This window comes from Sciurus carolinensis, chromosome 10 (assembly GCF_902686445.1).
Source record: "Sciurus carolinensis chromosome 10, mSciCar1.2, whole genome shotgun sequence".
Classification (NCBI taxonomy): domain Eukaryota; kingdom Metazoa; phylum Chordata; class Mammalia; order Rodentia; family Sciuridae; genus Sciurus; species Sciurus carolinensis.
Genome location: NC_062222.1, coordinates 61,456,994 through 61,470,310, shown reverse-complemented (window position 1 = coordinate 61,470,310; position 13,317 = coordinate 61,456,994). Strand labels below are relative to the sequence as shown.

General features: G+C 32.5%; 1 protein-coding gene across 4 annotated transcripts in view; it reads left to right on the top strand.

Annotated features, from left to right (window-relative positions):
- Smarcad1 (SWI/SNF-related, matrix-associated actin-dependent regulator of chromatin, subfamily a, containing DEAD/H box 1) overlaps nucleotides 1-13,037 on the top strand; it is an 83,419-nt gene extending 70,382 nt beyond the window's left edge. For 3 of the 4 annotated variants that reach the window (XM_047566198.1, XM_047566199.1, XM_047566197.1), the window contains 8 exons: nucleotides 616-711; nucleotides 813-930; nucleotides 1,146-1,267; nucleotides 2,749-2,937; nucleotides 4,115-4,233; nucleotides 5,991-6,173; nucleotides 7,067-7,176; nucleotides 11,101-13,037. In XM_047566198.1, the coding sequence (XP_047422154.1) occupies nucleotides 616-711; nucleotides 813-930; nucleotides 1,146-1,267; nucleotides 2,749-2,937; nucleotides 4,115-4,233; nucleotides 5,991-6,173; nucleotides 7,067-7,176; nucleotides 11,101-11,162 (999 nt within the window). In that variant the 3' untranslated portion in view covers nucleotides 11,163-13,037. The remainder of the gene's footprint in view (nucleotides 1-615; nucleotides 712-812; nucleotides 931-1,145; nucleotides 1,268-2,748; nucleotides 2,938-4,114; nucleotides 4,234-5,990; nucleotides 6,174-7,066; nucleotides 7,177-11,100) is intronic. The other variant, XM_047566200.1, reaches the window with a different exon arrangement.
- Nucleotides 13,038-13,317: the final 280 nt, after the last annotated feature.

The following is a 13,317-nucleotide window of genomic DNA, read 5'->3' as shown; positions in this document are numbered from 1 at the left end:
AATCAGATATTTTTTGAAGAAATTTTCTGTGATATTCTTTGTTCAAATTAACTGCCTTTTTAAACATTTACTAATGAATTTCCTCCAGCTGATGTACAAATTTTTAAATACTGGTAGATTTTGTGAACTACTTTTCTAGCTCTAGTTAATAAGATATGGAGGACCCCTTCACATCTTAAGAATAAAATTTTTCAGTTTTTATTCTCCAGGATCACCAGTTTTGACTAGATGCTATACCCTATTTTTAATTCACCTGCTTTGCACCATTTACTATCTTTCTTTGGGGGGCTATTTTCCACAAAGAAATAAGCATTTTCTGTCTAACTCTGCCTGCCCTATACCTCTTCTCTTATTCACACATGTGCTCACACATTTTTATTTCAGGAAAATTTTTTAGGTAATCAGTTAACATTGAACCTCACAGTACATATGGAGCTTCAAAAAGTGGATTACAACCCAGAATTCAAATACCAATTTCAATTTAGAATGATTTGAGTATCTGTAAAAAAAAAAAAAAAATTACTCAAATTCTAGTAAGGGAGATTTTTATGTTATATAATACAGTATTATGGTAAATGAATAAATTCTAAAGGAATGTTTTTCTATTTTGCTTAGAAATCAGCAGATGAGCAGAGTATATATGAAAAGGAGAGAATAGCACATGCAAAGCAGATTATAAAGCCATTTATTCTCAGAAGAGTGAAAGAAGAGGTAATGCTTTTATCTGCATGTTTTTGCCTATGGTGTTTTTTTAAAATTTAGTTTTCTTCTTTATTAGAAAGATTATCTAATTTATTATTTTCCTTTCTCAGGTTCTCAAGCAACTACCCCCTAAGAAAGATCAAATTGAATTGTGTGCAATGTCAGAGAAACAGGAGCAGCTCTACTTGGGTCTTTTCAACAGATTGAAAAAATCTATCAATAACATGGGTATAACCTGACTTTCAGAGTTTTATGTGAAAAATAATCTTGTGCTAGGACTACATTTTGTCTAGTCATATGCTAGAAAGAATTTGCTCATTTTTAAAACTTAGTTGGAATTTGAAGAAATAATTTTAAAACTTGTTAAAATAGAGATATTTCAACAAACAGCTATCAGCTTGATTTTTTTTTTTTTTTTTTAATGTCTACTCTTTGGATCACAGAGAAAAACACAGAAATGTGCAATGTCATGATGCAATTGAGAAAAATGGCCAATCATCCTTTATTGCATCGCCAATATTACACAGCTGAAAAACTCAAGGAAATGTCTCAGCTTATGCTAAAGGTAAGAATTTTGTATTATGCTAACATCGAGCATTCATTATTAAATAGTTAAGAAGTTATTAAGACTAAAAGTCAAGACTAAACCCATTTGGGCATGTAAATCCTTTACACATGGTTTTTTTTTGTTTGTTTGTTTTTGTTTTTGTTTTTGTTTTAAACTGAACTACATCCCTAGCCCTTTTATTTTTTATTTTGAGACAGGGTCTTGCTATGTTGATAAGACTGGACTCAAACTTGAAATTCTCCTACCTTAACCTCTAAAGTAGCTGGGATTATAGGCATGAGCCGGCATACCCATTCCCAGCCACATTTTTCTTTCTGCCCCTTTTCTTCCTCCTCTCACCAGTGCTGGGCATTGAACATAGGGCCTCATGCATGCTAGGCAAGCACTCTGCCAATGAGCTACATCCCCAGCCTGAAAAACATCGTTGTTGTTGTTGTTGATACTGGGGATTGAACCCCAAGGCACTTTATCACTGAGCCACATCCCCCCCCTCCCCCCCACTTTTTTGAGACAGTCTCCTTGACTTGCTTAAATCCTTGCAAAGTAGCTGAGGCTAACCTTGAACTTTAGATCCTTCTGCCTCAGCCTCCCAAGTTGCTGGGATTTATAGGCATGTGCCACCATGCCCAAACTGGAAAACATTTTTTAAGACAAAATTCAAGACTATTTGAATGACACTCTAGATCAGGATTCAGCAAACTATGACCTTGTGGGGTTGTGACTGTCTTATAAAATAAAGTTCTATTATAACACAGTCATGTTCAGTTATTTGTGTATTCTGAGACTGCTTTTTCACCATAGGGGCAAAATTGCAACACAGTCGTCAGGAAAGCCTAAAATACTTTTAAACTTTTACGTGAAAAATATGCCAATTCTGAACTAGGGCTTTCCATGTTGCATGTCTTTAAAAAAAAAAAAAAAAATCCATTACTTCAGATTTTGCATTTTGGTCCAGTGAGACATTTTTCCTACTTTATTCATTTTAATTTTTTCATTTTTATATTTTGCTTTTGCTCTTTATTTTTGCCTCATTCTCCCTTAGATCTTATTTCTTCTTACAGATCTTAGTGTTGAATGCAACCCATTTTCTTTTTTTTTTTTAATTTCTTACGCTATTTTAAACTTGCTGTGGAAAACTTGAAACATGTAAAAGTAAAGGGAAACATGTAATGAAACCCTCTGCCCAGGTAGCTTTCATCCATTTTCTTTTTAGCATTTGGTAATGACACTACTTTGTTTCATCTGTACTTCCTAAACCCTTCCTGCAGGATTATTTTGAACTAAAATCTAGACACTATTCCACCTGTAACTTAAAAAGTTAATAATTGATTTTTTTTTTTTTTATTAAATTGTTGCATTAAGCTATTTTATGATCTGGGTATTTTTTTCAGATGTGAAGAATTTTAAGTATTCTGATAATATTATAAATTACTTTCATTTTGAAGTATATTGTGTTTTGTTGTGTTTTATTTTAAAAGGAACCTACACATTGTGAGGCTAACCCTGACCTGATCTTTGAAGATATGGAAGTTATGACAGACTTTGAACTACATGTACTTTGTAAACAGTATCGACACATTAATAACTTCCAGTTAGACATGGATTTGATTTTAGATTCTGGAAAATTCCGAGTTTTAGGATGCATCTTATCTGAATTGAAACAGAAGGTATTAAAAAAGAATGATACTTCTTTTGTATTTTTCCAATTAGTTAAACTTCATAAAGCAGTTCTGGCATGATTTGACACTCTGAAGCTTTTAGTCTTTGTCGGTTCTGCCTTCTCTTAGAACCTAGTGTTTGAGTTTTTGTGACATATTTGAACATATGTTTTTCTAATTACTTCCTTTCCTTGTGAAATCTCAGAACAATAAGAGTTAGACTGTATCTTTATTAAAGTTTTTAAAGAAATTATCCTAGGCTGGGGATACAGCTCAGTTGGTAGAGTACTTGCCTCACAAGCACAAGGCCCTGGGTTCAATCCCCAGCACTGCAAGAAAAAAAAAGAAATTATTCTGATTATCATAATTTTATAAGCAGCCGTTTGTGTGATTGCTTCAACGTTAGTATTTTGAAGATGCCACTTGTTAAACAGTTATGTAGGTAATACTGCAGTTTATTTGTGAAATAGATTAAATATGTAAGATTACCATCCAAATAGAATTTATGCAGCTATTAACATTAGTTGACTTTTTTTTTTTTTTCAGGAAATAATAATTGTCCTTAAAGTAGAGTCAGATTTTAGCTCTGATACATAGAAGTTGAGACGATTTATTTATATATATTAAAATTAGAAATTTATCTCAATTATCATCACTTGGTTTTTATTAAAGAAGTAATTGGTCAGCCAGGTACAATGGCATACACCTATAATCTCAACAACTTGGGAGGCTGGGGCAGGAGCATCACGTTTGAGGCCAATCTCTGCAACTTAGTGAGGCCTTGAGCAACTTAGACCCTGTCTCAAAATAAAAAAATACAAAGGGCTGGGGATGTAGCTCAGTGGTAAAGATCCCCAGGTTCAATTCCCATTACCTGAAAGAAAGAAAGAAAAAAAAAAAAAATAGTTGTAATTGGTCATTACATACTTCGGATTTTTTGCAAAATTGTCTGCATGATTTAAGGGTAATGGTAATACTCTTGATTGTTTAAACTTATCAAGGCTTTGTTCTTGGTTTTTTTTATTTTCGGTGTGTGTGTGTGTTGCTGGGGATCAAACCGAGGGCCTAGACACATGCTCAGGAAGCTCTCTACCACTGAGCTTATGCACTTGGTCCCATATCAAGGCTTTGAGAAGTATAGTGATTTTACTTTCCTGTTTCTAATCCATGCACATTATTTTTGCAGGGTGATCGAGTTGTATTATTTAGCCAGTTTACCATGATGCTGGATATTTTAGAGGTTCTCTTAAAACATCATCAACATAGGTACCTCAGATTAGATGGGAAGACTCAGATTTCTGAAAGGTTGGTATTCTTCATTTTGGTTTCAGAACTTCACTTATTTATTATGTATTTGTTAGAATTTTAAATGTCTATAGAGTATTTGGTAGTATTTTGTTGCTTTGAGTCTTATGTTGGTTATTTCAAATCATTACCTTAAAAGCAAATATTTTTTAAAATTTTTCTGTCTTAATTGCATACCAATATATTTTGAAACAGCTGTAAGAATTGTGTACTTTTTAGAATTTACCCCTTTAAAAATTATTCAAGTTTGAAAGCACCTTTAGTCAAAATTGTTTTAAAGTGTTAGGCTTTTCATGTTTCAAGGTTAAAGTTGTTTTGTTTTTTTCTTTTAATTCTTAAGAGTTTAAAAAAAACAAGGACACTATCCTCTGTCTTGACCATGTGAGGATAGAATGAGAAGATGACTGTCTGCTAGTCAAAGAGAGAATAATCATTAAAAACATACCTGCCATTTACATTTGTAACCCACAGAACAATAAAAGGAAATAAATTTCTGATGTTTTATCTACCCACTTTGTGGTATTTTGTTCTGGTATACTTTACAAGTTAATATACTACCTATGTGGGTTGTTTGGATATTATAAAATTACTCTGTAGGAGTCAAACTATTCTGCATTTTCATCCACATTGCATGAGATTGTCTCTTTTTCCACAGTCTAACTGAATAGTGTATTGTCAGATTTTTCAAAATTTGCCAATCCAGTGGGGAAAAATGGTGTTGTAGGCAGATTTAATTGGTATCTTCCTTATTATGAGTAAAGTGAATTGTCTTTTATGGATTGTCTTTTATGTTTGAATTGATATGTCTTTTGTCATCATTTTTACATATTTACCTTGTAAATATTTTCTTTAATTTAAAAATGTTTTCTTTATTAGGTACATTAGTCTTTACATGCACTAAAAGTCACAAATATTGTTCTTCCATTATTTGTCCTAGAATTCACTTACCATATTTTTGCTTTTATATTTATATCATCACATTTATCAATATTTTCAATAATTACATCTGAATTTATTATTTTAGTTGGGAGGACTATTCCCTTTGCCCAGATTTTAGTGGAATTGGCCAGTGATTTATTTTTGTATTTTTATTTTTGCTATCTTAATATCTCTTGGAGAGATCTTAAGATCAATTGGAGCTTATTCTGTTTCTGTCATTTGTAGATATGACTTTATTTCATCTTTTTCTTGGTTATCCATGTATCCCAAATTAATTTATCAAACAAATCACCTTCACAATAATTTCCAAAAAGAAACAAGGAATACTTTTTCCAGTGTATCTAAATTGCATTATACATCTTGGTTTATTTTTATCTGCCAAAGTGATTTTTTTTCTCCCCTCCTTTAAAATAAGAGTAAACATTATGCCAAAAGAAATACACTGTTAATAGTTTGATCTTGTGGGCCTTGGTTCATCAGATGTATTGCTGTCTACCAGCAGCAACTGACAGACTTCTAAAGATTGCGTATAAAGTGTATTGATATATGAGAAGTTTTCAAAGGACAAAATAGTCATTTACAAATTAATTAAATCCAAATGGATGAATTAAAGTAATAGTTGGAAGAGCAATAACACAGAAAATAATTTGGTGAATTGGGAAGGCGCTTCAATGATAGAAGCACAAGAAAAGTAATTATAACATTAAGAGCATGAATTTACATTTTCTGATTTCTTTTCTATGTGATGTGATTGTTTTCAGTTTTAATTACATCATATGCCTTTTAGTGAGACTTGATCTAATATATTTATCTTATAGGATTCATCTAATTGATGAGTTTAATACCGATATGGATATCTTTGTGTTTCTGTTGTCAACAAAAGCTGGTGGATTAGGAATAAATTTGACTTCAGCAAATGTTGTTATACTTCATGATATTGATTGTAATCCCTACAATGACAAACAAGCAGAAGATAGGTGCCATAGAGTTGGCCAGACTAAGTAAGTATTTTCAGTTGAAATTTATTTTTAATCAGATGCCACTTTAATTGGTATAGAATATGTTGCATGTCCTGCCTTAGATTTTTTATTTTATTTTATTTTTTACCAAAGTATGGCTGTTGATGTCTTTTTTACCAGCAGTGTCGAATATAAGCTTTATTGTATAAAGTGTTCATTTAACTACCACCCTCTCATGAAATAGTTCTACAATTCATGAAGTTATTATCAATGGTCTAGCTATTTGGTACATGCTACCAATAATAATTTGTACTTGTTATTGCTACCCTGTTAGAGAGAGGGTTTCACTGAGTTGCTTAGGACTTTGCTAAGTTGCTAAGGCTGGCTTTGAACTCAGAATCCTCCTGCCTCAGCCCCTGATCCACTGGGATTACAGGCGAGTACGTACTACCGCACCCAGCTTCAACTGTACTTTCATATGTAAACATCATTTGCTGTCTTTGTGGAGTATTTTACTACACTTCCAAAAGACATTGGTATATTCATTTACGATCAAATATTTATCAGTGCCTATTGTGGAGGCTTGTTCTTTACTATACTGCCTTATTGTACAGGATTATTTCTTGGGACCTGATAAGCAAAACATGTTTATTTTTGAAAGTATAATTTCTATCTGAACACATAACTATTTGTTGTAATATACTTTTACCCTAAAATTTTCAAGTGCCTATATTTTTCTCCTCTTTTGGATCAATAGGAGAGTATGCCCAAAAGTTTAAATGCTCAGATGGTATTATCTCAAATAGTTTGAATTAAAAAAGAAGTCTAAATTTAGAGATGTTTGTCATAATTTTCAAATTATTCTTATTGAGCTTAGATATAGTTTACATATATCCATTTTAGTAACCAATGAACATGTCTTGTATTTGTTTTAGAGAAGTACTAGTTATAAAATTAATAAGCCAAGGGACAATTGAAGAATCTATGCTAAAAATTAACCAACAGAAATTGAAACTAGAACAAGATATGACCACAGTAGATGAAGGTAAGATGTTTATAAGCAGAATATTTAATATTTATTAAATATATATTATCCTTGCAAGGTATAACAAAGATAAAGCTCTTGATTAGTATGTAGTTTACAGAGTAAAGTAGGAGAAGGTAAATGTACATATCTCAAAAAAACTATCATAATTAAGTTCTGTTTTACTAGAATTTAAGTCTCTTAATTTATGTCTCTTCCATCCCTTTTCTTATTTCTGATACCAGAATAGCTCATAAATAAAATTAAGTTTGGATTTCTGGTTTTATCTGCAATTTTATAATTTGTTTACTAGAGCCCTAGAAAGACCCTTCAGATATTATGACTCCTTTTCGCTCTACACGTTTGAGAAGGGTAATTTTTAAGTTTTTTATTTAATGTATATATTTGTGAAAAAGTACATTCTCACAGTTTAAAATTCAAAAAGTATAAATGGGTAAACAAGAGCGTCCTTCCTGCCTCATGAGTGTTCTTCCCTATAAAGGTGATGCAGGTTGGTACCCCCCCCACCCCCTTTATTATGTGACCAGCTATTTGATGAATATAGAAATAAAAAAGTATACCTAGACCTGCACTAACCAATTGATTGCTGTTCATTAAATTAATTAAAATTTTAAAATAAAAAAGTATATTTATTCTTTTTACATAAGTGGACATGTACTCTTCTGTATTTTGCTTTTCTTATGTTAAATTTAATTGGAAATAAGTTTTTCATTATTATGAGTAAAGGCATTCCAAGTATTGATTATGGTTCAGTCCAGTTCACCAAACTTCAGTTGAATATTTGTTATATCCCAGTTTTGTGTTAGGTTCTATTTACTGTGTATAGATTAGTACGTTTTAATCTATTTTCAGAGAAATAGAAATATGTATGATGAAATTAATACTTGTCCTTGCATGGTATTTGTTTTAGGGTGCTCTGGGAGCTTGGGGATGGGGCATTAGAAAAAATCTGATTAAGAACCTACCAAATTACACCTTTTTAGAGTGAGGGTGTAATGAGTGTGATTATAACCTAAACTATTAATGTCATTACTAGGGTTTGGATGTGGCAACTTGCCAATTTCAGGTTATCCAACAAATACAACAGAGTTAACACATTAGGTAGATTCTATTTGGGTAATGTTTTTCCTGATTATTTTTGTTAGGGCAACTGTTTGAATTTAGTACAGCAATTAAATTCTCTCTTAGTGCAGCAAATACCCAGTTATATAGATTTTATCCTAGCAATAAGTTTGGAAATAGAGCCATAATAGGAAATTATTTAGAGATTTAACTGTCTTTGACTATAGGTCTTTTCTCATGGACTAGTTCATTTTACCAGATATTATGACTCCTCTTCACTCTACACATTAGAAAAGGATCCAGTCTCTTATGAAGTGACAATGGTGGGGAAAGGTGGAATGAGCCAAGTTAATGCATTCTTAGCTGAGGAGAAGAAGGGAGAGGGAAGGTTGTTACCTTTTTTTTTTTTTTTTCCAGTTGCAGATGGACACAGTATCTTTATTTTATTTTTTTATTTTTATGTGATACTGAAGATCGAACCCAGTGCCTAACACATGCTAGCGAGCACATTACACTGAGCCATAACTCCAGCCCAGAGGGTCTTACCTTATTTAAACAATTAATTTTACTTTTGTCAATGCATTCACATTGTTCTGTTGTTCCAAGTCCAGAGTTCCTCAGATTCAAATTCTTCCAATAATAAACCTTCAGTTTTGTATGTCATCTATAAATGACTGGATCTGTTGGGCAAGCTTTAGGTGTCTTACACCTTTACCTTGGTTTTAGCTTCATCTCTTTTCCATTAATCCCATTTCATGAGCTTTGAGGATAGGGATGTTTGGGTTAGAAGAAGCCTTGCATTTTATACCTCAGACCCCTAAGTATTTGCTTTGTGTAATTTGTTGAAAGCAGTTTCCATTCTTCCCATCTGCTTTTAATTTCCAAAATTTGCCTACAGCACTCTTCCTACTGTTTTTTTTTTTTTTTTTTTTTTCCTTTCTTTTTTGTTTCATTCCCCTACCACACACTTTTTTCCCTGTAGTATTTTAGTGGTATCAGGTGAGAGCAAAGACAATATTTGTCTTCAATTACTTTCAGTCATACTACCTGCAAATTATTTGCTTTTATATAAATTAGATGAGTCTAAAATCTTGCCTATTTTTCTCTCCAGCTGTCTGTTAGACAGCAACTTATAAGTTTAGGTATGAAGAAGCTACCCTGGGCCCCCACCACCACTCTTCCCTTCTATAGGAGGTTTTCACCCTTTGTCTTGTTAAAGCTATTTTGTATGTTTTTCCTAACTTATAGACTAAGGATATAATTTATTTTATTTACTATATTAATTCTAATGATTTTGTCTTCTTTTGTGTTCCTGGTTTCATTTTAAATAATTTTGACCCTGAATTGATGAGCGTGTATGTATGCCTCCCTTTCATCTCTTACAGTGAGGTTCCTTTTCTCTGTAAACAAAAGGTACATTTTTAATTGAATGTGTAATCTGTATACCCTTGTGTGAAGCTGTGAAAGGTCAGATAATGACCCTGATTCCTTTCAAATATGCTTAATAGATTTTGTTTCTAGAGCTTGCCTGTGTAGTTCTCGAAGTGCATTCTTTGGATCAGCATCAGGAGCAGCATCACCTGGGATATTGCTAATTCAAAATGCGTATTCCCAAGTCCCATTCTATACTTAAACTCTGAGAATGGGGCCCAATAGTCAATGGTATAACAAGTCTTCCAAGTGATTCTGCTGTATGCTAATTGGAAAGCCACTACTTTAAAAGATTTTTTTCTTTTATAAAATTGATTAATTATATTCACAAATTTTCTACCTTTTCAACTTATTACAGAAAATTTCATAAAACAGTGTTGAAAGCATATTGTGAAAGTACAATGACTTAACAGTTGTGATTTTACAGTTTGCTTTATCTACGTTTTCTACCTTCTGAACCATTACAAAATCAGTTGTAAACATAAGCAGTTCATTCTCAGGATTTCAGCAAATTCTTCTAAGTTGTCACAATGCCATTTTTCCATGCAATATTAATCAACAGTGATTTCCAGATACTGGTATATACTATCCACATCCAATTTTCTCCCAGTTGTCCTTCTGTAACTTTTTTTTAAATACAGAAACCAAAATTCACACTTTGTATTTTGTTGTCTTATGTAGTTAGTATCTTTAAATTTAGAAGAGTCTTTTTACTCTTCTCCTTTTTTTCCTCTCCATGAATTTCTGCTAGTATGGTATCAGAATTTCAGATAAGTGTCATCTTGTTTTCCTGGGCAGTTTTTAGTCTCTGGATGAGCTTAGAAGGAGGGAAGCCGGAATATCAGTGAATCCTTAGTTTATATGTGAGAAGTATCATGTGCTATATAAATTAGATATGATGCAGACTATTTCTATATATCTTTATGTATCTATATATCAAAACAGAAACATAACCTTAGGTTATTATGTTGATAATAGATATAGAGAGGAGATAGCCCTGAATGTATGTAGGGGTTAGCTAAGGTTTTTAATGGAATGACACTGAAGCAAACTGGGCCTTGAAAGATGAACAGCAGTTCATCAAAGGAAAAAAATGATGTAAACCCTTCTACTCAGGAGGGTGAGGCAGGAGGATTGCAAGTTGGAGGCCATTGTGAGTAACTTAGCAAGACCCTGTGTCAAAATTAAAAATAAAAAGAACTGGGGATGTAGCTCAATGGTAGAACACCCCTGGGTTCAATCCCCAGTCTCTCTCTCTCTCTCTCTCTCTCTCTCTCTCTCTCTCTCTCTCTCTCTCTCTCACACACACACACACACACACACACACACACACAAACACAAAAGAAAAAAAAATAATGAATGAAAGAAAAGTAGAATGTATTTTATAAGATGTTTTTATAAAGCTTTCAAATGCCACTTTCTGACCTGCAGGTGATGAAGGAAGCATGCCAGCAGATATAGCCACATTACTAAAAACGTCCATGGGCCTGTGAAGTAAGAATTTTGAATTCCTAATTGATGAGGAAATATCAACTTGGTGCACTCAAGGACATTTACATTATGATGACCATGGGGTTTATGAACATTTGTAACTTTTTATAATTTCCATATTGCATTTCTCATAGTATGGACAACTTTTTTGCCACTAACTGAATTCTCCAGATGCTCACATGAATTTTCATAAAAAGCCACAAATATGTAGCCCTGAAAATGTTGAATAATCATTTTACAAAGCAGTTTTCTGAATGGGGATTAGTTGGTGATTGTTTGTAACAAATATGCTAATGCTTTAGAAATGTCAGTATTTTTGTAATTATTTCTACCTCCAAATATATATATATTGTCTTTCACTGGATAATGTGTGTAGATTTTTACATGTGCCTTATTTGACAATGCTTATGTCTAGTTTTTGCTTGTCTCATTTGAAGGTTTTTTTTTTTTATGTTAGTTTAAAGAATACTGCTGTATAGTTTATATAGCTTTCATTTTATTGCTATTTGAAGCAGATGTTCACCAATGTCAACAAGAACTCAACCTGAATTTAAAGGTGGCATTCCATATACTAACATCCCCCCAGGTCCTCTCAGTACTTCTGTTAAAACAAATTTGTTTGGCTAGGCACTAAGTTGTTTTCCAGTGAATAGTAACTAAAGAAGCCCTAATCTTGCTCCATGGATTAATTCCTTCTGTTTATCTCCCAACTGCACTAATTGTGCTTATTAACTCTGCTTATTCTTGTGCATGTTTTCATTGATTTACCTTCCTGGCTTTTGCTTCTCTTGAAACTGTTGCCCAGTCACTTCTGCTCCAGTTCTCTTCCTCTCTTAAGTAGTTTCTTCCTGCCATATCTCCATATATCATCAAAATGTTGATGACATTTTTCTTGCCTGGCAGAACAGATTAACCTTAAAGCTATTTTACTTTAAAGAAGACTGGATGTGACTTCATATTAAGGCAGCATTAGGTACTGCATGGAAATAGGTTGTTAACTTTAAACTCTTAACAAAATATAATTTATCAGTTTCCAGAATTTCCAGCACAGGACCGTCTGAAGAGAGCCATTGTTCAATTCCAATTCAGTGTGGGTGACAAAGTGAAATTTAGAAGAAGTAAAGTTGTCTGTTTGATATTTAACTCTTCATTAAATCTTTCTTTAAATTTTTGCCTGTCAGTCTATATTGCTGTTTTTATTATACATCAGTTTCTTTGTATAACTTGTGAGTTTCATGTGTTTTGTTTTTATTATGTAAATATCATTATAAATAAACTTATTTATAAATCAAAGATTTGTTAATTATTGGAGATCATACTTTTCAATACATCCTAACTTGCTAAGATGCTAGATAAACCCTTCGGATTTAGGGGAATAAAACTCTTACAGTGACTGATTCTTTAGATATTATAGACTGAGAACTCATGCCTCAGTAGACTTACTCAATCTTGAAGGTGTATTGAATATACTGAATATATTTTAGCTTTATAGGGCTAAAAGGAATCTACCAATGTTAATACTACCTCCTCCTGCATCACAGTACCCAAATCACTTAGTCAAATTGTTGAGAATATTACATTTTAAAGTCTTATAATGGATTTCTCATCACTTTTCTGTATTAATGTGTCTTCAGCAATAGACTTTTATTGTAGTAGTAGTAGTAGTAGTTGTTGTTCTTGTTGTTCTTGTTATATCCATATTTTTATCCCTAATGAAATGTAGTTGGGTTCTTCATGTAATGCTTTATTATGTTTCGGGCTTAATAAAAATATTTGTGATCCTATTTTGTATTTTCACACACTTTTTCATAGTTTCTAACCCTCCTTTACCTTACCTTTAGAAATATATAATATTGAGCACAAATGAAATCATCTTATGTTCTTAATATTATCTTGTCTGTCAATAAACTGGGATTTACTACTTAGGATGTATTCTCACTTGTCCCTTTATTGGGGTCATATCCGTCAACATCATAATGCATTATCAGAGCAAATGACATCACCTTTGTTAGAGTAGTATCTTTACCAAATGAAGCAACCATTTTTTTAATACAAGTCACATGTGCCTTAGGTGTTTTCCCAATTATTTGGGACCCCCATAGATTTGTAAGTTGATACTAATAGATGCTTACATTGATACATTACTGTTGTTCCTAC